The 23680-nt window shown below is 51.2% G+C and overlaps 8 protein-coding genes across 8 annotated transcripts; 5 read left to right on the top strand and 3 right to left on the bottom strand.

The window, feature by feature from the left end:
- Positions 1-475: 475 nt before the first annotated feature.
- Positions 476-1809, bottom strand: EsH8_IV_001332 (uncharacterized protein; the record flags this gene model as incomplete). The annotated part of the gene is made up of 3 exons (XM_083266222.1): positions 476-1246; positions 1302-1592; positions 1669-1809. 3 exons carry the CDS (start codon positions 1807-1809, stop codon positions 476-478), a joined length of 1203 nt encoding a protein of 400 aa, XP_083125117.1.
- Positions 1810-3061: 1252 nt separating this feature from the next.
- On the top strand, positions 3062-4517 carry EsH8_IV_001331 (tyrosinase family protein; the record flags this gene model as incomplete). The annotated part of the gene is made up of 5 exons (XM_083266221.1): positions 3062-3291; positions 3351-3600; positions 3652-4110; positions 4161-4203; positions 4267-4517. 5 exons carry the CDS (start codon positions 3062-3064, stop codon positions 4515-4517), a joined length of 1233 nt encoding a protein of 410 aa, XP_083125116.1.
- A 1427-nt stretch (positions 4518-5944) lies between these two features.
- EsH8_IV_001330 (uncharacterized protein) lies at positions 5945-7585 on the top strand (the record flags this gene model as incomplete). Its single annotated transcript, XM_083266220.1, has 4 exons — positions 5945-5996; positions 6080-6354; positions 6422-6493; positions 6551-7585. The coding sequence occupies 4 exons, from the start codon at positions 5945-5947 to the stop codon at positions 7583-7585; spliced, it is 1434 nt and encodes a 477-aa protein (XP_083125115.1).
- A 1420-nt stretch (positions 7586-9005) lies between these two features.
- EsH8_IV_001329 (glycoside hydrolase superfamily) lies at positions 9006-10484 on the top strand (the record flags this gene model as incomplete). The annotated part of the gene is made up of 1 exon (XM_083266219.1): positions 9006-10484. One exon carries the CDS (start codon positions 9006-9008, stop codon positions 10482-10484), a length of 1479 nt encoding a protein of 492 aa, XP_083125114.1.
- A 1664-nt stretch (positions 10485-12148) lies between these two features.
- On the top strand, positions 12149-14407 carry EsH8_IV_001328 (P-loop containing nucleoside triphosphate hydrolase protein; the record flags this gene model as incomplete). The annotated part of the gene is made up of 3 exons (XM_083266218.1): positions 12149-13987; positions 14044-14284; positions 14391-14407. The coding sequence occupies 3 exons, from the start codon at positions 12149-12151 to the stop codon at positions 14405-14407; spliced, it is 2097 nt and encodes a 698-aa protein (XP_083125113.1).
- Positions 14408-15774: 1367 nt separating this feature from the next.
- EsH8_IV_001327 (cytochrome P450) lies at positions 15775-17515 on the bottom strand (the record flags this gene model as incomplete). Its single annotated transcript, XM_083266217.1, has 5 exons — positions 15775-15900; positions 15960-16280; positions 16333-16566; positions 16620-16683; positions 16851-17515. 5 exons carry the CDS (start codon positions 17513-17515, stop codon positions 15775-15777), a joined length of 1410 nt encoding a protein of 469 aa, XP_083125112.1.
- Positions 17516-18775: 1260 nt separating this feature from the next.
- EsH8_IV_001326 (bola protein) lies at positions 18776-19261 on the bottom strand (the record flags this gene model as incomplete). The annotated part of the gene is made up of 1 exon (XM_083266216.1): positions 18776-19261. The coding sequence occupies one exon, from the start codon at positions 19259-19261 to the stop codon at positions 18776-18778; it is 486 nt and encodes a 161-aa protein (XP_083125111.1).
- A 933-nt stretch (positions 19262-20194) lies between these two features.
- On the top strand, positions 20195-21902 carry EsH8_IV_001325 (uncharacterized protein; the record flags this gene model as incomplete). The annotated part of the gene is made up of 2 exons (XM_083266215.1): positions 20195-20578; positions 20634-21902. 2 exons carry the CDS (start codon positions 20195-20197, stop codon positions 21900-21902), a joined length of 1653 nt encoding a protein of 550 aa, XP_083125110.1.
- Between the last annotated feature and the right edge of the window lie 1778 nt (positions 21903-23680).

Below are 23680 nucleotides of genomic sequence, written 5' to 3'. Positions count from 1 at the left end.
TGGGTCATCTTTCATGTGCTTCTGTCCAACCCCCTTGTTCACTGCCGGGCAAGGATGTAATCCGGCTTTGCCACACTGGCACAGCTTCCGTCAAATATGCTGTATTTACATAGTAATTCGTGTCTGCCCATCCAAGAATTGTGGTTCGGCCAATAGGGGGTTTCCTCCCCCGGGCTGCATTTCCAAAAGCGTAAGAAGATGCAGAAGCGTAAGTTAAGAACCACCCTGTGGAACAATTAACCGGCATTAGACATTAATTCAGGGCGATTGTGGCGCTCCAAAAGCCGTGGCCCGCAACACAGGAAGTGGCACACCCGCTCACACCTAGGACTGTGCCATTATGAGGCATATTCCCCGGTCCAACAGCTGTAGCACAGGTTATGGAAACAACGTATCGAAGGCTACCAAAAACCATGTGTTTGAAAGATTGCAACTGTTCTAGGCAGGAGAGACTGCCTGAAAATCACAAGCTGATTTAATTACCATGTCTTGGTTTTTGCGAATCTGAATACATGACAGTGGTAACAGTGGTCTTTTTGATGCCGCGAACATCAGGCAAGCTTTCCGGAACCTTGGACGTGTCCACACTTTCATCAGTGTCGTCGACCTCGGCTCCGGCCATGACCTTAGTTGTTCCCACAGGGCGAGTGGCGTAGTTGTCCAGCTCATACTGCTCCCCTTTCGGATCTCTGCGAGACTTGAGCGCCTTCTCGGTGTTGGCCGAACTCGCCTCAATAGGCCATTGCGTATTTGATAGAGACTGCCAGTTGCTCCCGCTACGTAGCGTACCGCGACCGTAGTATGCCCCGCCAGTCTGTGCCTTGGACCCCTTTCCATAAATGCTGCCCAAAAAGTCCTTGAAAAGGGGTCGAAGCGTGGGTAGGCTTCCTGCGATGATTCCAACATTTGCCTCGATGACTGTCCACATCTGGATATGCCTAGAGTCCCACGTGGGATCGAACGCCCTGCCGTAGCTCGTGACAATATAATAAACTTTGGCACATGCAGCTGCGCAAGCGAACACGCCTAGGCCAAGGACTATGAGGAGGGATATTCGGACTCGTCGGGGAACGTTGAGTCCCCAAAGCATCGGAGCGGGAATAGCGATGCCGAAGAGGAGATCCGTCAAGATGTTCATCGAGGAGTTGGCATAGGAGAGCCCTTTGATTGTTTCGATATCCCAGCACGTCGCTTTAACGGTAAAGTCCCAAAAGATTCGGACGTCGGTACATTGGAGAACTATAGTCTAACAGGATGCCCGTTAGAATTCACATCGGCGATGGCTTGTAGGAAATACTCACAAAAATGCATGCAATGGTGTACGCTGTCATGAAAACCATGACGCCGATAATCAAGTTCTTGTATAGTCTTTTCGAGGCGATGCGATGTAATGATGACCCAACTGCAAGCTTGACCAAGCAAATACAGGACAAGTACAGTGGCTGGGAGACGAACGACATTTTCATGGCTATCGGGTAGTCGTTGAAGAAATCGATGTCGCCAGTATGGCGGCCGACTCCATGGCGGACCTGCATGATCAGAACGGCTTGCCCGGCAATGGCAATGGCCATGGCTGATGCCATGAATCCATCCTGCGCAGTCTCTTCGTCAGTATGATAGTTTCTCAAGTCGAGAAGCCAAAAAGAATTGCAAGACTTTTGCACTTACATCGATACCAAAGCTGTGAATCATACCTAGGCGTACCCAAAGTCGTGCAGCCACGGTGAGTAGGGCAATGCAAGTTACCGTCAGCGTCGCTGCCAGCACCTTTGGGCCATCATTATCGTCGGGGTTGGAGACAAATTCCATTATACGTTGACTTCGAAGAGGAAAACTGACATATACTCACAATGAACAAACAAAAGTTTCTGCAACGGCAGAGGCGTTAAAAAGGAACAGGATTGCTTAATCCAACGCGCACACACCCAAAACGTCGAGTTACATAGCACAAGAAGTACTCTGTTTTGAGCCGTCATAATTAGCCTGAGATCAGCCACAGTCAATCTCTTCATCTCCGCCTGCAGACCGGAACCCGGACTTGGACACGTTCAAACAGTAGAGCAGCCACATGTGACTTCAGATCGACCCATCCCATTGAAGCAGCTTCCCATTCTGTGAGGGCTGCTTCCCCTTCAAACCAGCCGAGGAGTCTTCACTTGAATTCCATGTGTGCCGGGCGTGCATCGGAGCAATCGTCTCGCATTCCTCTTCCGCAGCTAGTTGGTGGCATATTTCCTTGGCGAAATGTACTCCGTATCAAAGCCTGCAGTGCCGGGGTTTTGGCTGGGATGTTTACAATTTCCATCACAGCATCGTACCCACCTTGAGTGTTGGTTGGTTGTCTTCTACACATCTACCAGGTCAAACGTTTTCTTAAGGTCTTGAAATCCCCGGGGTCCTTTGATTTCTTATGCTGGGTCCCTGCTGGTGTGAACGGGCTTCGGATGCAGGCCCACATGAGGAAAGATGTTTTGACATGGGAGTTTAGGTGCAGGGCCAACAACTGGCCCGGATGACGAGCCGGTCGAACAATCCCGGCTTGGACCTGCAGAACAACTTCCGCGCCGCCGCCTTTTCCGCCCTCCCGTCCTTGGAGGCCAAGATATGCTAATGGCGGACAATCCCACTTCCCTGTGTAGTGGGACCATGTGCGTCTTGGAGGCGCCTTGCTTGCGAAGCTAACAATATCCAAGAAATGTTTGCGGAAGTCCTCATGCCATGCACGTAAGCCCTGCACATGGATGCTCCGTTGGTTGTTAGCTCCGTTGGTGGCGATGCAAGACGCACATTTTACGCGATATTATCCACCAACGGACCCTTGAATGATAGGAGTCTTCAAGATAACACCCGGGATGCATTGACAGGGACATAGGGACTTCTTATTTTGGCTGCGCCTAATGAAAAGTACCCCGGGACTAGCTATCAGCTCATTGGAAGTCTATATATCTGGCACAAGACTGGTGCTTTCTCCTGCAGACTGGTGTCTTCAGCACGCAGCCAGTCTCACAGTTCTGAACCTCTCGTTCTCCTTCCCGGTTCTGTCCCTCCATCTGCCTCCATCATGCACGCTCTGACCCTTGTCGTCGTTGCCCTCGAAGCAGCATCCGCTGTTCTTGGCAACCCGCTCCCCCAAACAGATGATGGAGCTGCTGCTGCTGCGGAGGGTATTGAGCAGTTGACGGCTCTTGCGCAGGCTGCCTATGAGAAGTCCGAGGAGCTGATCAACAGTGGGGAGATCCAGAAACGTGGAAGCTCCTGCTCGCTGGGTAATATCAGAATTCGGAAAGAATGGTACGCCTATTCATTCCCCTACTCAGTTTTCGGGTGACTGTTAGCTAAAGAAACCTCAGGGGCTCGCTCCGTAAACAAGAAAGACTCGACTACGTCAAGGCTGTGCAGTGCCTCCAGTCCAAGCCTGCTCGCACTCCCTCCGACCTCGTCCCCGGCGCCAAGACCCGATTCGATGACTTTGTTGCGACACACATCAACCAGACATTCACGATCCACTACACTGGTACGTTTCTGTCGTGGCACAGATACTACACCTGGTTGTACGAGGAGGCCCTGAGAGAGGAATGTGGCTACAAGGGCACCCAACCGGTAAGGTTAACTCTGCCGTGCTTCAACATCATCCACTAATCCACAAGGCAGTACTGGGACTGGACTAAGACCGCTGTCACTGGTCTTGAGAATTCTCCAGTCTTTGATGGAAGCGAGACCTCCATATCCGGCGATGGAGAGCATATCCCTGATCAGGGCGAACTCATCCTCACCAACCCCGACGGTTCGGAGGCCGTCCGCCTACCCACTGGCAACGGCGGTGGATGCGTCACATCCGGCCCGTTCCAGAACATGTCCGTCAACCTTGGACCTATTGCTCTCGCTCTCCCAGGCGGCGGAACCGAAATGAACCCGGACGGCTTTTTTGCCTACAACCCGCGCTGTCTCAAGCGGGATCTGACCTCGGCCATTAACCGCAGATATGCCAATGCGTCAGGCGTGATCCATAACATCCTGGTTCCCCAGACCGTCGAGAGGTTCCAGATTGAGATGCAAGGAGATCCCGAGACAGGAATTATGGGCATGGGCATTCACGGCGGCGGTCATTTCGTGAGTTGAAATGTCTTCGGCTTGAGGATTATAAGCTTATTCTTTCTTAGTCATTCGGAGGCAACCCTGGTCGTGACTTCTTTACCTCCCCAGGTGAGTCTAATACCGTATTTGGGAACAGAACTGCATGTGGAAGACTGACTTTCCCCCCATCAGGCGATCCTATTTTCTATCTGCACCATGCCATGATTGATCGCGTCTGGTGGATGTGGCAGATGCTTTCTCCCAACGCCCGCCAGTTTTCCGACAATGCCGTCATGGGCACCAACACCTTCTTGAATCAGCCGCCCAGCCCTAACACCACCCTGGACGACTACCTTGAGTACGGTTATGCCGCCGGCCCTGCGATCAAGATTCGCGATGTTATGAGCACTCTGGCTGGACCTTTCTGTTATACTTACTTGTAAACAGTAGTACCAAAGATTGGTTCTCTTGTAGAATGGGGACTCTATGAAACAGGGGCTGGTTGATAATATAGTGAGGCTAAATAATATCCATTCACATGTACATGTTATGTAATTCAATAGATCAGAGAATACAATAGACGCCAGCAAGAAAGTAGAGACATTTTGGTAGTAGTGCTGCTGAGAAAAAAAAAGACCCGGAGAAGCAGGAAAACGCTGGACAAACAAATCAAGTTGTATTCCTTATGGTTTAGACGTGACAAAGAAATAAACTTAGCCAAGCTTTTTCGACTTATCAGCAGTCACATTTGTCGGGTACTGGGTGAGTGAGATAAATGGCTGGCTGGCATCCTGCTGCGACGCTGCAGGGCCTCGGTCCTGTAAACTGAGTGGGGATAAGTGATTGTGCGAGTTGGAGGTCCATAATACCGTTATCAGGCGGCGTCCCTGGATCAGTTGACTTTGGGCGAAAAGAAAGGAAAACTAATTGATGCCAAGGATAATCTTGTTCCTGACTTCGAAATGACATGATCTTTTCTTTTAAGGTGGCCGAGCATCAACCGGGCGGTGTATGACGGGCACTAATGCGTCGTTGCATAACTTTCACGTTGGACAATTTGGACCAAATCACTACGTAGGTGTCTCACGGGTTCATAAGGGCAAGTATATCAATTACCGTCTTCCTTTTCACAATTGTGTCAACCGTTTTGCCAGCCACATAAAGCAATATTTCTATCGCTGATGTTGTTGTGTAGCTGAATCTTGATTTTAGAGCTAGTACCCCTCCCTGGGCTGAAGAACTGTCTGGCGGTCGCCCCCAAACGGGCCCGTTCCGTTGGGGTAATGATGCCTTTATTTACCTGCTACTGGCAACGCCAGTGCGCTGTCCACGTGTCATGCGACAGTGGTGCTTCAGCTAGGCACTTGCTGCCAATCATGGCTCATGTGGCAGATGATTTGCTATGGAGCAGAGCTGGTAATATCGAGGACAGCTGTCTTGGAATCCAGCATGCAATCAGGATCTCGTTGAAACCGGGGTAGAGAAGCGGTGTGTCAGCGGCTGAGGCTAGAAACCCCGCGCGGCAGGGATAAAAGCCCAATGGCAGAGCTGACGTGCAACCCGAGCCAAGCAAACTCGTGCAACTTTCAGTGATCTCCGCAAGCCAATAAGTGACGTCAACCCACTTCCAGTCCACTGCCAAGGATGGAATAGCAAACCACGTCCGAGGGTCTGGGCATCAAAAGCGCGCACTCCTTCTCCTCTCGATATTGGGCTCCAACTTTGCGAGTTCCTTTACGATCCACCTTTGGAACCGAGCCGACCCACATTCTCGTTGACATAGGTACCCGTATATCACAGTCGTCCCTCGAGCCTCCTACCTTCTCAAACTCCATCTCGCTCGTCTACAACCAAGTCAGCATCATCCATCATGGCAGGACTCGTCGACAAACTCACTGCCTCTGGAGGCACCGAATCCGCAGGTCTGGCCACCCAACATGCTTGCACTCTGGAGCTGCCGATGACCAGCTCTATCACGGCCAGACATCAGCTAATACGTGAGCAGGATTCCTCAATGACATTGTCGAGCACCTATGGCCCAACATCAATGTGGCCGGCTGCCGCATGGTGAAGGACATCGTTGAGCCCATGTTTGCCTCCATGCTCCCTGGCCCTCTTGCTTCGCTTCGTTTTGTCAAGCTTGACCTTGGGCACGTACCCATGCGGGTTTCCGAGGTGGATGTCCACAAGACCGATAATGGCGGTATCAAGCTTGATATGGACGTCACATGGGAGGGAAAGAGCGATATTGAACTGGACGGAAACATGGTCCCCAAATTTGTGAGTTCGTCGCGAGTAGATGTACTCACTCATGCTTCAACTTGAATAATACTAAACTGCAATATAGGGCATCGAGCATGTTCATTTGAAGGGCAGACTCTCCATCCTGCTTGCCCCCTTGACAAATGTCATTCCTCTGGTATGAAACAATTCCTAGTGATATTATCGGAAACACCATGCTTACACGATGAGTAAGATTGGGGCAGCGCAAGTGGCCTTCATCAACCCGCCGGAGTTGAAGCTCGACTTCACCAATGCAGCCAACATCGCTGATTGCTTCCTGGTCGAGAAGGCTGTCCGCAAAGTCATCCTTAACATCATCGCTTCCATGGCTGTCCTCCCCAACCGCTACCTCGTTAAGCTCGATGGTAACAACGACTACTTCAGGACGTACTTGCCCCACCTCGGCGCAATCCGACTGACTATTGAGAGGGCGACTGGCATCAGTGGCCCGAAGAAGAGCGGCGCAAAGAGGCTTCTTGCCAAGATTGTCAAGGATGTACCCGACTGTTACTGCAAGGTTAGCCTAGGTGCCGAGGACGAGTGGCGTACCTCGACTAAAAAGAATGATCATGACCCCGAGTGGAACGAGACGCACGACTTCCTTGTTGCCGACCATGACCAAGTCATTGAAATTGATGTTCAGGACGACGACCTCGGAGGTGACGATGACATCGGCATCGCTACTACTACCGTCAAGGATATCCTTCTAGGAGGCGGCACGCAGGAGTTGAGTCTCCTCCACAAGGGCGAGGACACCGGTGCCAAGATTTTGGTTCACGCCAAGTTCTACCACTTTGTCGAGGACGCTGGAGTTTTGTCGAGCCAGCAGAGCCAGGGCGAGGGCCAGATTGTCGGACTCGCTACAGTGCTCATTGCCAGCGCTCTCGGACTTCAGGGTCAGCGCGACGAGCTGAACCCCAGCGTCAAGGTGTCTTGGGGTGCAAAGGAGTTCCTTACCGCGGCCAAGTCCTACAGCCCGGGGACGGACATTTTCAACCCGTCCTTCGACCAGGCATTCAGGATTCCCGTGACTTCGGACATGCTCAACAACCCGGCGAGCTTCAAGATTGCCCTTCTGAACAAGAAGGAAGAGACGGGAGCCATCGAGATCCCCTTCTCAGACGTGCTCCAGGCCCCTGGCTTGGTCAGAGAAGAAGGCTTCGACGTTGGCTCTGGTGTGACGGTGAGAGCCAGCATTTCCCTTCGCGGCTTGCAGTTGGCACAGTAAACTGGGTTGCCACGTGGGTTTCAATCCCGTTGAAATATTATGTACTTTTACATGATTATATACGAATGAATGAAAATTGCCATACTTTTTTTTAAAATTAAAATAAAAAGGCTCATAATCGCAGGGCCTCCTAAGAATACTAACTATAATGAGTTGAGTGCTGGAGTGAATTATGTTCGGCTTACTACAGAACATAAAGTATTTCTAATGCCTCTTTGATGATTTCTGGGTTGATACTTCTATTTTGCAGTATCCTCAAGACTGGGCCACGGAATTTCTAGTTAGATGTGAGATGTTATTCAATAGGTTGAAGATTATTCAACGACGCCTCGCTATTACTCTAGCGTATTAGGTGGATATGTTGAGGAAAGCATTTCCAAGCCTCACACATCATTGAGAAATCGGAAATGAAACAAGAACCGCCGAGATACCTTTGAAACCCAAACCTGCCCGGGTGGGAGGCCCCAGCATATCAGGTAGCGAACCTTGATCAGTTCAGATCCAGCAGCAGCCATTTTCAAAAGCAACAATAAATCATTTCATGCAAGACAAAACAAATCTATCCAACGCATCAGTAGGTCTCACAACTCCTCTTTGGCAGGAAAATAGGAGAAAGTAGGGTCTCTAGTACGAATACACCGATACAGCTAGCTACTGTGGTTGATCGGCCGACATAGCACAAAGTTCACAGAACTTCGGGCTACGGAGTATTCAGTAGAGTAAGGCATAATAGTTTCCGGTTATGAGGGAGATGTAGGTATATCATGTAAGAAGCATTCATTGGTGTGCAAGACAAGATTTCACTGCTTGGTTTGAATACTGGCACCAGCCAATAACACAAAGTAGCTCCGTCTGGAACGACGGCCCGTCAAAACGGCGGGGAAGTTGGGGTGCACTGGGGATCCCTGCGTTCTTGATGAACTCTTAATTGTTCGGTTGTATAGGTAGATGCAGTCTACATGCATCATCAAAAGATGGAGGCATGTTTGCCAAATTGAAACAAATAAAAAGTCGAGTCTGAGGAAGGGAAAAAAGAAAACCATCAATGTCCCTCAATACGGGCCAATTACCCATTTATGCACAACAAATTAGGCTCCCTGAGCTCTGTACACACAACATGAACACTGTCGGCTATGTTCCCGGCACTGCTGTAGCTCAGTGGATACTGCTGGGCCAGTACCGTCCATCCGATCAATTCATGTCGGGCCAGCTGTGACCGACATCCCTTTCCTCGACGAATCATCCTCATTTCATCCCGCCGCAGGAATGCCCCTCCATTGACATCGCATCTTGGAGAGCTATCAGCACATGATCGTGAGGCGGGGTTGAAGTTTGTGTACTTGAACGAGCGGTCGCGCGATGGAGGAGTGCGGTGCCGACTTGTCGTTGTTTTCCCATGAAAACGATTGATTGATTGATTATGGCCTCTCAATTTGAGTTCGACGAGTCCCTCAAGGGCGCTCTGCCCTCCGATTTCACCTGGGGTTTCGCCACGGCCGCCGCTCAGGTCGAAGGAGCGTGGGACAAGGACGGTAAAGGCATCTCCATCTGGGACAAGTTTGCGCACACGCCGGGCAAAGTCAAGGATGGCAGCTCTGGGGACGACGCCGTGCGGTCCTACGATCTCTACAAGACTGACGTCGCCCTGATGAAGAGATACGGCGTCAGTGGCTACCGCTTCTCGCTGTCATGGTCACGCATCATCCCTCTAGGTGGAAAGGACGACCCCGTTAACGAAGCCGGTATCGCATACTACAACCGCCTCATCGATGAGCTGCTCGCGAACGGCATCACTCCCTACGTCACCCTCTTCCACTGGGACACCCCGCAAGAGCTGGAGGACAGGTACGGCGGTATGTTGGACAAGGACAAGTACACACCCGACTTCATCCGCTACGCCCGTGTCTGCTTCGAGCGGTTTGGCGACCGTGTCAAAGATTGGATTACCTACAATGAGCCCGGAGTATACACTCTCGCCGGCTACGCAGCTGGAGTGCATGCCCCCGCCCGCTCCAGCTTCCGCGAGCTCAACGAGGAGGGAGACTCAAGCACCGAGCCCTTCATCGTCGCACATACCGAGCTCATCTCCCATGCCTACGTCGCCGATATGTACAAGAAGGAATTCAAGCCGACGCAAAAGGGCAAGATCATGATCACGCTGCACGGAAACTGGTCCGAGCCCTGGGACGAGTCGGACCCCCTCGACGTCGAGGCGGCCGAGCGCGCCCGGGAATTCGAGATCGCGTGGTTCGCTGACCCACTGTACAAGACAGGAGATTACCCGGCCTCCATGCGCGCGCAGCTCGGCGACCGACTGCCGCGCTTTACACCAGAGGAGAGCAAGCTCGTGCTCGGTAGCTCCGAGGTCTACGGCATGAACTCGTATTCCGCATTCTACGTCCGCCACCGCGACGGGCCGGCCGACATCAACGACCACAAGGGCAACATTGAGCAGTTCGACGAGAACAAGCAGGGAGTCCCGCGCGGGCCGATGAGTGATACATATTGGCTGCGCACGACGCCATGGGGATGGGCGAAGCTGCTTCGTTGGATCTGGAACCGATACCACGTGCCCATCTACATCACAGAGAACGGCACAACGGCACAGGGCGAGCATGACTGGAAGCCCAAGGGCCCGGACGATGTGCTCGAGGACCCCTTCCGAATTGACTTCTTCAAGAGCTACCTGACGGAAGTGGCTAAGGCGTCGAAGGAAGGCGTTGTAATCAAGTCGTACTTTGGCTGGACCTTTACCGATAACTGGGAGTGGGCCGCCGGTTTCTCGGACAGGTTCGGTGCGACGTGGATCGATTTTGAAAGCCCTGAGAAGACGCGATACCCGAAGCGGTCGGCACTCTTCCTTGGGGAATTTTTCAATCACTTGATTCGCAAAGACTAGAGGGAATGCTACTGTTTCCTGATGCATACAGTTAATGCTCCGTTCCTGCTGCTTCAATTGTTGCTCGTGAGGACGATGATGTAACTGTCTCCCCAGGATTATTTTATAATTTGAACGGGATTTTGTGAGCGTATTGATATGATGTATTTATAAAATACTCTCTCACCACGCCCTAGTATGCATTTTCATACCGGTATGATTACCATTGTACTAAGTTATAGCTATGCTGACACAATAGCTTGACGAGTACAGCATACAACAACACCTTTTTTATGAGCGTCAAATGTTAATTTATGTTCCTTAGGTTCTTATGTAACAGTGTACCCTGCTTCATAGTGTGTCTTGCATATAAATTTTGCAACAACTTCTTCTGATACCAAAGCCTACAATAGTGACAAGGTGAGTCGCATGCTCAGCATTCTGCTTTACATTCCAACCAGCAAGTTGATAAAACTTGAGCCTATCTTTCGATACAACCGCTATGTTACAGAGATGAGATTTAATCTAAGTGACACAGTTATTGAGGATAGTTGACTATTTGAAAATGCTAGTACAGGTTGTGACTTTGGACTATTTGGCTCGGCAATGTGATCAATACATCTGGGATAGTGCCATCGTCGAAACAGATATGGAATTTGGGTAACTAAAATCAAATAACTAGTAGGGATAAACCCATTTACCAGCTCGGTGTGTACGCTCGTTTGATCGAAATAATTAGAGAGAAATGCCTGTTCAACACCCGAGACTTAGACTGCTCCGAAACAACTCCTCAATCCCCAAGCCAGATAATTCTGGTAACTCTCGTGGACGTTTTAATCGAATGTATTAACGTTATTACAAACATATGGATAGGTCAACTGGTTCATATTGCGCTCCAAGTTTAAATGTGCTCAATCTCTGAGTCGTTGCTGTTGCTCCTTGCAATTATCTTGAACGACATACAAAACCAATCCGGGGGTTGCCTCCAACCCCTTTCGAGAAGATGGATCTCGATTATCTCACTAACCCGAAGAGGTTTTGTTGGAACGCGAGATATTGACGGTTACCCGGGTTTGAACGGCGTTGGTTGGGCGATCGGGGCTCCAACGATTTCTCGGCAAGGATGTTGAGTCACGTACCTGTAGAGATACTAAGCACGTAATCAAAGAAGCCTGCAACAAGCAAAGCCAGTGATTTGTATGAGAAGAAATGCAATGTATTGATGGTACACTTGACACGGCCTAGATGTTCCGAAATAGCATCTAAGGGGGGTACATAAATCCACAGCTGTCGCCGACCAACTCGTGGAAGCCGAGGGGTTAATTTAGCGGTTGGTCTCCTTTTACTTGCTTGTACGGAGTACTCTTTTGTCTTCAAGGTGCTCCAACAACTGATCAGCTCTTCATAGGTGGAGATCGGGCCCCTTGCATATCAGCTGTGTCAGGTTGGCCGTTGGTTGGCGCTTGCTGGTACAAATGAGCTGCGCCGCTTTCCTCAATTACCGGCACTCCGGTTAGCATTGTTGAGAACAGGGGTTACTTCACCATTAAGGTAATCTATATAAGTAGCACGGGCTCTGAAAGAATCACACGCGCGATAGAAACGTCGAAAAGCATCACTGCACTTGTAACAACGTCCTACAACCGGTTTCTTTTCCCACAACTGCCCGTGCTTATCCAATAACCATGGTACAGGCCACCCTTGACTCCGAAGCTCTTGGCGAGCTGAATAGTATCGAGACACGAAAGCTGTTCGACACGGCCGACAAGCTCTCCATTCTGGGTGTTGGTAGGATCGTTAACCTCCCCCAGATCATCGTCGTTGGAGACCAGTCGTCAGGAAAGTCGTCCGTGCTCGAAGCCATCTCGCGTGTACATTTCCCAGTCCACGGAGGAGTTTGTACTCGTTTTGCGACGGAGCTGGTTCTCCGCCCAGGCAGCCGTCGATGTGTTACTGCAACTGTGAAGTTTGCAGATAGCGCTAAGACGGCCCACACATGGCAAATTGATGACTTCAACCAAGAGGATATCAACGACATCATCGGTACCGCGAAGGAACATATGGGGCTTTCTGACACCGACCCGGACTTCTCCAAAGATGTGCTACGTCTCGAGATTGAAGGCCCTGATATGTACCCTCTTACGTTAGTCGACCTTCCCGGGATTTTCCATACTGTGATGGCAAATCAATCGCCTGAAGGCAGAGATACTGTCATGGAGCTGGTGGGAAGCTATATGAAGAAGAAAAACAGCGTTATTCTGACAATCGTAGCTGCCAATAACCAGCTTGCCAACCAATTCGTCATGGAAGTAGCTTCACAGCACGATCCTGCTAAGGAGCGCACCGTTGGAGTTATCACAAAACCGGACCTTCTTCACCCCGGGTCCGCGGAGGAGAAGAAATATCTTCAGGTTGTCAGAGGTCGCGAGGCTGTTCACAACTTGGGGCTTGGCTGGCACGTGCTGCGCAACAAGCCGGATTATGATGAAGGTCTTGAAGCTCGGGATGCAATTGAGGAACGGTTTTTCCAGTCGGGGGCTTGGAATTCCATTCCCGCAGCGAATCGTGGTGTCGCTGCTCTTCGGAAAAAGCTCAGCCAGATCCTTTACACCCACATTAAGCAGAGCTTGCCGACAGTCATCGACGACATTGAATCCAAACTCTCTGAGCGAGAGGCTGAGTTGGAGCGACTAGGACAACCCAGGTCTACGCCAGAAGATATGAGGGCCTACCTCATAGATGTCGCAGGGAATTTCCAAAGACTGGTTCGCGATGGGATCGGTGGTCATTACAATGATACCTTCTTTGGTGGGTTTGACGGAACGCACCGGAAATTCCGATCTCATCTGCGTAATTTCAACCGGGCTATCCGACATGTCTTGCTCGCCTATGGATCGAAGCAGGAGATCATTCAGTACTCCGATGATAATCCTCAACAACATCATATACCCGGCTATCTTCAGGAGTTCCTCAAGACACACCAATACAATCTCCCCAATCCTACAGTAATCACTTGGGCGGAGCAGGTTGCTCAACTAGAGCACAAGGCCGCCGCAAATCAGGGGACTGAGTTTCCAGGATACGCCAACATGGATCTTGTGGTCCAACTCTTCCAGAAGCAGGCTCAGCCATGGGGTGGCATTGCTGAGCTGCATCTTGAGCATGTGATGAACGCCGCCAAGGCATTTGTGGACCAGGTTCTTGAGCATATCGTCGGGCCACCTAACACAAACAGCACAACCGACGCCATTTTGTTCACTTGCGTGGATCCTTTCTTTGACTCGAAAGAAAAAGGGCTTGCGGATAAGCTGCAAGAGATCTATCGGCCATTCAAGGAAGGCTATGCAATGCCAATTGATGCTGATTTTCAGGAGGCCAGAGAGAGGAAAACTGCTGAGCGTACTACCCGACAAGTCGAAAGCGTGGATGGCATTCCGACGCAAACGCAAATTACTGCCGCAGCTCAAAGTAGCAAAGAGTTCGGGACTGAAGGCATTATAGACACGATGCAGACATTTTATGATGTAAGCACTGTGTCGTTTCAGCGAGGCCAGAGACCATTAAAGCTGACCGTTTCTAGATGGCTTTGCGAACATTCACGGATAATCTAATTAATCTCGCGATTGAGAGCTGTCTAGTCCGCGAATTACCTTCCATCCTTAGTCCTAGGGACGTAAATAGCATGAGCGATGCAAGGTTGGCGGAGCTTGCTGCAGAGTCCGACGAGGTCCGCAGCCAACGGTTGCAGCTCCAAAAGGATATCACGCTACTGAAACAAGGACTCGAACAATGCCGCAGATACAAGCCAAGGACAGCCATCGGTAAGTATCAATCAACTTCACGCAATGACAAAATCTAACCATTTTCGATGCTTATGCAGTTCATTCATCCGGTTCATCACATACGCCTCCTAATGTACCCGATCAGGGCGCAAAGACTGCTAGTATGTGATTGAAAAATTGCCTTAAAGTCCTATGGATGCTGACATGTTTAAATAGGGTCTTCCTCCCAGCCGCCACAAGTGCCTGATGCCGGGCGGCATAAAGGGTCAGCCGCAGTGCCTGCAACTCAGTTTGTAGACCACCATCGGAATACTAATACCACTGTCAATGGGTCATTCGCGTCGCTGTCCTTCGCTTCTCCAGCCGCAAAAGGTAAAGCCGCAGCCTCTCCCTCTGGCCGTGTTGCATCTGGAGAGTCGCATACTCTACCAGAAAAAGGCCAAGGAAATCAAACATCTAACAATGGCATGACGGCCGCCTCGAACGCCCCGATTGGTACTGGGCTATTTGGAAGTACGGATTCCGGTACTAGTAACTTTCAGAAAGCAAAAGGTTCAACTAATACTCCCAATGGCAATACCGTATTGTTCGGTAGCGGAAATGCTGCTGCAACCAATGTCGTTTCGTCAAGTATTTTCAGCAAAACCCCATCACAGCCAGCGGGCTCCCTCGGACAACCAAACAATTCATTCAGCGGGTTTGGGTCCTTTTCTCCACCTGTTTTTGGCAGCACAGCTACGAAATCAAGCGGGCTTTTCAGTGGCTTAGGAGGGACTTCTGCGTCGACTACAGGTAGCTCGAAGACAGGGCTGACAAATGAGGCCAAACATCAGCAAACAGGAGACAAGGCGCCTACACTTTTTGGACCACATCCGGATTGGCCCACTACATCGGGCAAGTAGAATAAATCTTAGTATGCAGAGTTGGCAATATAGTGTTGTAATAATATAATCTACGACTGAAGACCGCGTGCAACAGCGCAACAATCCACGAAAGGTCAGAACAATGTTCGTCGAGGTCTGTAAGAAGAGTTGGCTAATTTGACTCCTCCCCTGTGCGTGTGCCACAAAATCGAAAAAAAAACAATTTTCACACCAGCCCACAAAATCAAAACAATGGGATCTTGCCTCGAGGGCGAATCGAACGCCCGATCTTCTCATTACGAGTGAGACGCTTTACCACTGAGCCACCAAGGCGGTGTAGATCCATGCTATTTCCGATCAGTGCAGACAATATGTAACACTGAACTTCTCCCGATGCATCAGAATGTCAGAAAATGTGATGATTTCCTGTGGCACAAGAATGCCATCCAGAGTAGTATGTTTAGTTGAGAGAGAAGGCGAATATTTCTTAGCTAGTTACGAAGACTTGGTCTCATCAGAAAAAGTCATGTGACATTTAATTCAAGGAAAAGGAGTGCGTATATACACGAACACCGAGCCATTTGCGTGGTGGTTTTCTACGCATCAGGATATCATGAAGTGGTAGCAGCCGTTGAGACCCAATTCCGTCTCTGTTCCTCGAGCCATCTAAGCCACGACTTTTTCTGCCTCGGTGACCTTAACCCAGAACTCGTCCTGCATGAACAAATTGAAGTTCACACTGTGCCACGGCTTAGTAGGATCAATGATTTGGAAATCAAAGTTTCTCAGCAGCTGTATCGTCACTCGTCAGCCTTGATCCCGGAAGGGTCAGTCTCGACGGCGTCACTCACCTCGACAAACACTTTGTTCAGCTCAAGGAACGCCACGCTCTTTCCCGCACAACCCCACCGACCATATCCGAAAGCCAGCTCGGCTGTTTTCTGCATCTTGTCTCTTGTCGCGGTATTCGCCTCCGTCCATCGCTCAGGGCGGAAGAGGTCGGCGTCTTTGCCGAAAATATCGGCGCGGCGGAGCGTTCCCCAAACATTCTGTGAAATGCGCGTCCCGCCCGGGATGAACCGCCCGTCGATGGTGTCCCCCTCAGCAGGCGCCTCCTTGGCGCAGAGACCAGTGAAGGGTGCATTCATGCGAAGGCCCTCGTAGATTATTGCCTGCCCCGATTAGAATACGCCATGCTTGATTTACAGTAGTGTAGGCGCATACCTGAAGATAGGGCAGATTCTTGCCTTCTTCGTGCGTGATGGGGGACGAAATGCGGCCTTCCTTGATGCCAACGGCTATTTCTTTCTTCAGAGTTTGGTATGCGCGGGGCGACGTGATGGTGTACAGAAAAGTCGTGCGTATCGCGGTGGCAGTCGTATCGGAACCGGCGCTGATCTGGAAGAGAACTTCAGTCTCACACTCGTTCTGAGTAAGACCGTGTCGAACGAAAGCGCCCTATGAATTGATCAGCTCTAAAATCTTTTTTCCAGAAATGGATGGCGAGTTACCAGCATATCGCGCTCTTCCTTGGCGTCTGGCCCAAACCTTTTCGCAACGACCTCCTTGGCAACTCTGCAATACCGTCAGCGCCAAACCAATTCAAAACGGGTTGGATAACAAACCCCATCAACTTTCCCAATCCACTCTCGTCGGTGTGTTTTGGGCCCAACGTGCCTAAAACAAGAGGTGAAAATACAACCTTTTGTATGTACGGCACCTCACTGCAAAGCTGCAGATACGGTATGGCCGTTTCCGTGGTGCTAATGTAGCCATATATATCCGAGTCAGTAGCCAAATACCCAAACTCCTTGCCGTAGGCGATCTTGGTGATGGTGTCTAGCGTCAGGAACTGCGTCACTTTGCCGAGGTCCATTGGCTTCACCTCGTCGTCAGTAGTGATGTATTTCCGCCGGATAAGGTCGATTGCGCCCGCAATCTGCGAATCGACGCCGCTCTCGAGCGTGGGATTCTCTTTGCCGGCATACCCACCCGCGCACTTCGCCTTCAGTTTGTCGTGTGCGCCAACATCGCGTAGGCTGAACATGCTGTCCTCGTGTGGGTTTAGTTTCACAGAGTCGTACCACGACGAGCGGCCGTATGTAGAGCGAGCACCGTTCATGCGGCGGATGATGTCGGGGTCGTCTGTGACGAGGTCGTTGGGGCCAACGCGCACAAGGGAGCCGTGTTTTCTGTTGAGTTTGGTGTAGTGCTCAGCCGGTCGCCCTGAACGGGCGTTGGACATAATCCAGAAGTAGGAGAATTTCCCGATGATAGGACCGGGAAAGTCGCGGAGGCGATACCATGTCACAATTGAGGAGAAAACATAGTAGATGAGGAATGAAACGATGAGGTACAGAGGTGCTGAGCGAGCATCAATGCCCGAGGTCAGGTCAGAAAGAGCCATGATGCCTTTTTTTTTATACCTATCGTGTAGGAAAAACGGTCGAGGATTACAAGCAACCGAAGAAGAGATACTCTTCGTGAGATATACGGCAAAGTTTCTATTTAATGGTAAGGAGTAGGTTTATTAATCTCCTGCGTCCTCCCCCGCTCTCACTGAGTTCGATCTTCGACACATCGAGGACTCCGAATATTGCAATCCCGCCCTGTGTTACATCGTTCCAATCACTATGCATATCCAGAGGCTGACGGCAGCTGTTTTCATGTAGGGAATTACTAACCCAGGCCTCAGTGGCATGCTGGCCCATGCCACAGTTGTTGGTCCGTCGCAATGCCAGTGATAAAAGCATGCCCTATTGGATTGTGTTGTGTCTGACAACTGCATCTTCCAACAGTCGGCAGGGTCTCGCTGCAACCGCCGCCCCCATGTTGATGATTTTTTGTTAAAGCCTATCACAACCTCGGCGTCGCATACGGGTGTGTGCGGGGAGAGAAAATTGCTATTGGGGCACCTGTACGAATTCGTTACGATTGGGCAGCTTGGGGTAGGTGTTGGGGATGATATGACTTTTTTTTTGGCGACACCCTCCGGTCTTGTGCAACGTCAAATTTGTCATCTTCTTGGCGTAAGCACTCGTGAATGCCACGGCGGGCCGTTGCAGCATATTGAACTCGGGATGCAAACACGTCAGAGGCATCCGCGGAATAGTGGGTGGTTTGTCCATAGATAGCCCCTGCTCACCTACCTAGATTGAGAACCGCTCTTGATCAATGGGGAAGACGATTTGGTGACCCATAACAGTCCCACTGAACGATCAAATGGAGGAGTAATGGGACGAATGTCATTGGTTGGAATGACGGAAGCACATGCAACGAGCAATCGAGAGGAAGATCCTTACCAAGCGTGCGAGGTATCTGCAACTTGACAGAAGCCTTGAGCAGAAATGGCGCGGTGGTTTAGACTAGCGAAGAGACTGACGAAGGTTCATGGGAAGGATGCCGTTGCAGAACAAGCAAGAATACGAAGATGACCCAGATACTACATATGGTCCAAGATTCTCAACATGCAACTTCTGTCCAGAATTCCTGGACCAAAAGTGCCCAGACATGTGCCTTGTCAACGAGTGGTTGCTTCAATTATCTGCATTGTCTTTGTTGCCCTGTCCGTGGAGTGGGGTTGCCATTCAGGTATTGGCGGCTGTTGATACACTGTCGTCTAATATACATCCGCCGTCGCAGCGACGATCGATCTGTTGGAGAGTATTCAAGGGGCCTTCGTGCGCAGCTGGACGCCATGCCACTGCTTCATCATATCGCCCAAAACAGCGTTGACCATCCGCTGCTGCTTCAGCATGTTTGCACCCTTGAACTTCGCCGAGGTGATGTCGATGGCGTACATGGAGCCGCAGCCACCAGACACATCTTGTACGATCAGCTCCGAGGGTGTGAACTCGGTAACCAGCTTATCCCATATCGTCGATTCGGCAGCGTCGAGGTGGTCGGGCTTCTCGGGGGTTGTCGAGGTCTCGGGGGTTGATGACGAGTAGAAGCGCTTGGAGACTGCTTGAATGCCGACAAGAGATGCCGACTGGTATGCAATAGCGGCAGAGGGCTTGGCTTGGGGAGCAAGGGCGGATTGAGAGAAGTTTCTCTTCGCGATCGGGGAGCTTGTTGCGGAAGCTCTGGCAATCAAGTTGCTGGGGGCGCCTTTGGAGAGCGCAATTGCGCGGCGGCACGATCTGCAGAGCATCTTGAGGTCTGTTTAAGGTATTTATGTCGGTAGCTCCCGAATTCTAGCGCGTATTTAGTTGTGATGTGGCCAGGTAATGTTTTCGGAGTCGTTGAAGTCAAATTAAATGCCCGGCATAAGGGTGGGATTAGGATGCGAAGCTTCAAACTAAATTTCTAAGCTCGGCTCGGTTGACGTCAATGTGAGCCGGGGAAATCCCCGGCATTTAGCCGACCTCACCGTCCAGGAACACAGTGTCTAATAGGCTTGTACGGTACGGTACATCTATCAGAACAAAACCACCCATCTATCATTCACACTCTTTCATTTCACGCTATTTCAACCTTCACAGCCATACGATCAACAATCAATGTCTCTCACGATGGGCCGGTTTTCAATCCATTCATGAATCTGAAACTGTTCCGATCCATTAATCTTTATCCGAGTGTCAATATAGATTACTTCAACGGTCCTAGCCACGACCCCTTCAAATGTCCGACTACACATCATCACCCTCGGCCCTCAGGCTTCATGTGGAGACCCCGCCGGTGAATTTCGTTGTAACCGCCGGAAAAATGACTTGAAATCCCAATATGCCCTGCCTTTTCTCATATCCGCAGATACAATGTAACCCAGTTCGAGATCGCCGCCCGGCCGGCCCTTGACCATTAACAGCGTCCCCCCGCATCCCCCGCATTCTTCTCCAATAGTTCACCCCAGATCGTATACGCTGCTTATTTTTTTGACCCGGCACTAAATATCAAGAGCAGCGAGCTCATTTTGCGGTTGTTCATTTTCCTCCAATCAAAGATGCTACTCGCGCTTCTTTTTCCAGCGGTCTGGCGACGACCGCGTGGAGTGATGCTACGCTGGAGTGGTATAAGAGCTGGCCATAGATGAATGAGAATGGGAATAACCAATTGGAAAAAATAAAGCGCCATCTTTTTTTACCTCATGGCTCGGCTGTGTTATTTACTCTCGGCGGCTGTGGCCTGCCTCCAAGCAGTTGTAGCTCAAGAACCTACAGCCCAGGTCCTCAACGGCACGTATCGAGGCCTTCATTTATCTGAATGGGACCAGGATGCCTTCCTCGGTGTCCCCTTTGCGCAGCCCCCAGTCGGCCAGTTGAGATATCGGTGGCCTCAAAGCTTGAACTCCTCCTTCGACGGCGTACGAGATGCCACCGAGCAAGGATACAGCTGCATGCAATACAGAGGAAATTTCAACATATCGGAAGACTGCTTAACACTCAACGTTGTCCGACCAGCCGGTAAATATGAGAAACCTCTTCCGGTTCTTGTTTGGATATTCGGTGGCGGCCTATACACGGGGTCTGTTGTAAGATAATTCTTCCTTGCAGTAATTTGTATGGTGACTAAGACCCGACGTGAAGGCCGATCCCCAGTACAACCTCTCAGGTATCGTCAAGGTCAGCCAGGAGATGGGCCAGCCCATCATCAGCGTCGCGATGAATTACCGTCTCAACATGTACGGTTTCTTGCAGACGCCCCAGCTTCTCGCAGAAGGATCTAGTAATGCGGGTCTACTTGACCAGCGGTTGGCTCTCCGGTGGATCCAGGAAAACATCGCGGCATTTGGTGGAGACCCGGACCGGGTGACAATCTGGGGAGAGAGCGCCGGGGCGCAGAGCATTGCCTATCATCTCTTTAGCTACGACGGCCGGGACGACGGCCTGTACCGTGCCGCAATTTTGGAGAGTGGTGGGCCGACTGGCGCCCAAGTGCAGAACCTGGCCTATTACAACTCTCCTCTCGAGAACCTGACGCGAACGACAGGATGCTGGACCGCCAAAGACCAATTAGCTTGTCTTCGGGGTCTGAGCCAGGCAGATCTCTTCGCAGGAAACCCCAGCCAAGTGTGGAACCCCTTGATTGACGGCGACTTCCTCACGGGTTATCCCAGCCAGCTGATACCGCAGGGCAAGTTCGTCAAGGTGCCTCTTTTGACCGGAGCCAACAGCGACGAGGGGATTAACTTCAACCCGAGCAGCCCCAAGCCCAACACGGAACAGGACCTCTTCAACGGCTTCACATACTGGCGCTCTTATGCGCTTTCGCCGCCGACAATCAGGAAGCTGTTCGAGCTGTATCCCAACGACCCCTGCACTCAACCGCCGCTCTCCATCACCAACTGTTCCGTGTACGCCGACAAGGGCCTGCAGTGGAGACGGGGCGCCTCGATCGGCGGCGACCTGGTCATGATCTCGGGCCGGCGCAAGATGTGCGAGCTCTACGCGAAGCCCGATGTTGCCCAGCCCGTCTACAGCTACCGGTTCGACCAGCGGCTGTGGAACCGGACGGAGATTGAGGGTGTGCGGCACTTTGACAACGTCGCATTTAGCTTCCAGAACATCTCGGGTCTGCTCGGGCCGTCACCGGAGTATGACAGCCACGTGCGCCTCGCCCAAGCCATCGGGCAGGCCTATGTTCGATTTGTCTATGAGCTGGATCCTAACCCAAAGGTTGCCGGAAATGGCACGAAGAATGGAGGTTTGCTGCCGTACTGGCCAAAGTATGACCTGAACGACCCGAAGAACTTGGTATTGAACGCTACCGAGAGCTTCGTGGAGGATGATACATGGCGGAAAGAGGGGATCGACTTCATCAACACGTACGAGGTTGCGAGAGAGCTTCTTGCCTAATACATATGTCCTTGCCAAGATCCCTTGAGCCCCGTCAGGATCAACGGAAGAATCTTGACTAGGTCACACTCGATTTATATAAAGTAATGTTAATCAAGACATGCTTCATTTCGTGCACCTCCTTTGCCTGGTGGAACCTGCTGGCCCTGTAAGCTCGCCATTTGGCCAAGAATGCAGAGCAAGTCCCGCCATGCAACCTAGTCACTGCCCAGCCGCCGATAGACCCCCCTCCCGGGCTGTACTGTGACGGTAGCATACCGCCATCTGTAAATACGGTCACTTCCCTTCTCCTCCCCGAGGAGCTGGGCTGGCGGTCCGCTCGAGGACATTTTGCATGCATCCGACAGCTTGCCCAAGGGTTCCTACCTGGGGTGCATCGAAGATCAGCACCTTGGCAAGACTGATACTCCCAACTAGCGCCGGCATATGCCCATGACCGTCTCTCGTGCGAGTCTGTGCGAATGTCACGACGTGTGAATGCAGGTTTTGTTCCTGTGAGATGAACATGTCGTTGAACCCAGGGGGCCAGCAAATGAGATGCGAATGCGCACATCCGGCCGTACGTGCCGACTAATACGATTGATTGTTTGACAAACGATACGGCCATTTTTGTGCCAGCTGAAATTGGAACAAGGGGATTCCGGCCTGGAAAGTGGGTTACTTCACTGAACAAACTTTACAAACGAAACCATAGCCGGTGGGATTGAGGTGTTAAATAATAATAAAGTAGGTAACAAAGTTTGGCGCCTTAGTAGGGTTAAATAGCGATCTTCTGCTCCGTACCAATCTGTGAAAAGAAGGGCCTTAGATGATCGCACGCAGTTTAAAGGAACGGCATCCAGGACAATCCCGGCAGGGCAGCACGAGAGTCAGTGGCCCCTGGGTACGCAATTTTAAGGTTAGTAGGGGCACGTTTATTGATCCAAGCACCTCTCCATGTACCTAGCACCCTTCGCCTTCACCTCATAAACGTAAATGAATCGTGCAATACCGTCATTAACCTGAGAACCTGCATTCCAAAAGTTCTACGATGCTCATTCCATCCGGTCCGGAATACGAAGATTTTGATGGGAAGTTGAGTGGAGGCACCCCCCCGGGTCTGTCCCCCGAGCTTCCCAGATCGCCTTAGCAGCCGGCAGGGTCACAACCCCTTTCGGCCAAGGGGAAAAGCGGCCGTTATACAGTGGTCCGGGCGTATCAATATTGGGCCATTTCCAGGGCGTGACCACCCACGTCGTGTAGCGTCGTCCCGTTTTGTCTTCCTCTCTTACAGGTTGAACCAGATTCAATGTGAGTCGAGACATGTCCAACTCTAAACCCATTCATTTTGATACGTAATATCAACCCAAAAAGCAATGTCGGCCTTCTGGCGCCTCAAGCCTTGCAAGCGAGGTGTCCTAGCGCACCGAGCCCGCTCAGTGTTGCCTTGCATGGCCGCTGGCATTCCACGCACCTTTGCGACCGGTCTAAGGCCGGTAGGAGGGGGCGCGGTCACCGCGTTATCGACATTTCGGCAGGTGAATCGGACGGGGGCTCAGGGGGACGGGAAGCCATGGATGATGGGTTGGCAGGTCTCGGTCCGCTCCTCAGCCAACGCGGAGCTCTCTTCCCATTCCAACTTCCCCTCACCTTGTCCGCCACTTCTGGCCCTGCCTTGTGCGGGGATATGGCATGTGGGTGCCGCAGGAATTGGCGATGGAGGCTAGCAAAAGGCCCTCTGCTGCCCAGATAGAACTCCATCCCGGTCGTCACGAGTCGGTCCCAAGAACGCCCCTCCA

Source organism: Colletotrichum jinshuiense, chromosome 4 (assembly GCF_051148585.1).
Source record: "Colletotrichum jinshuiense chromosome 4, complete sequence".
In the NCBI taxonomy this organism is placed as follows: Eukaryota; Fungi; Ascomycota; class Sordariomycetes; order Glomerellales; family Glomerellaceae; genus Colletotrichum; species Colletotrichum jinshuiense.
This window is presented reverse-complemented; position numbering and strand designations above follow the sequence as displayed.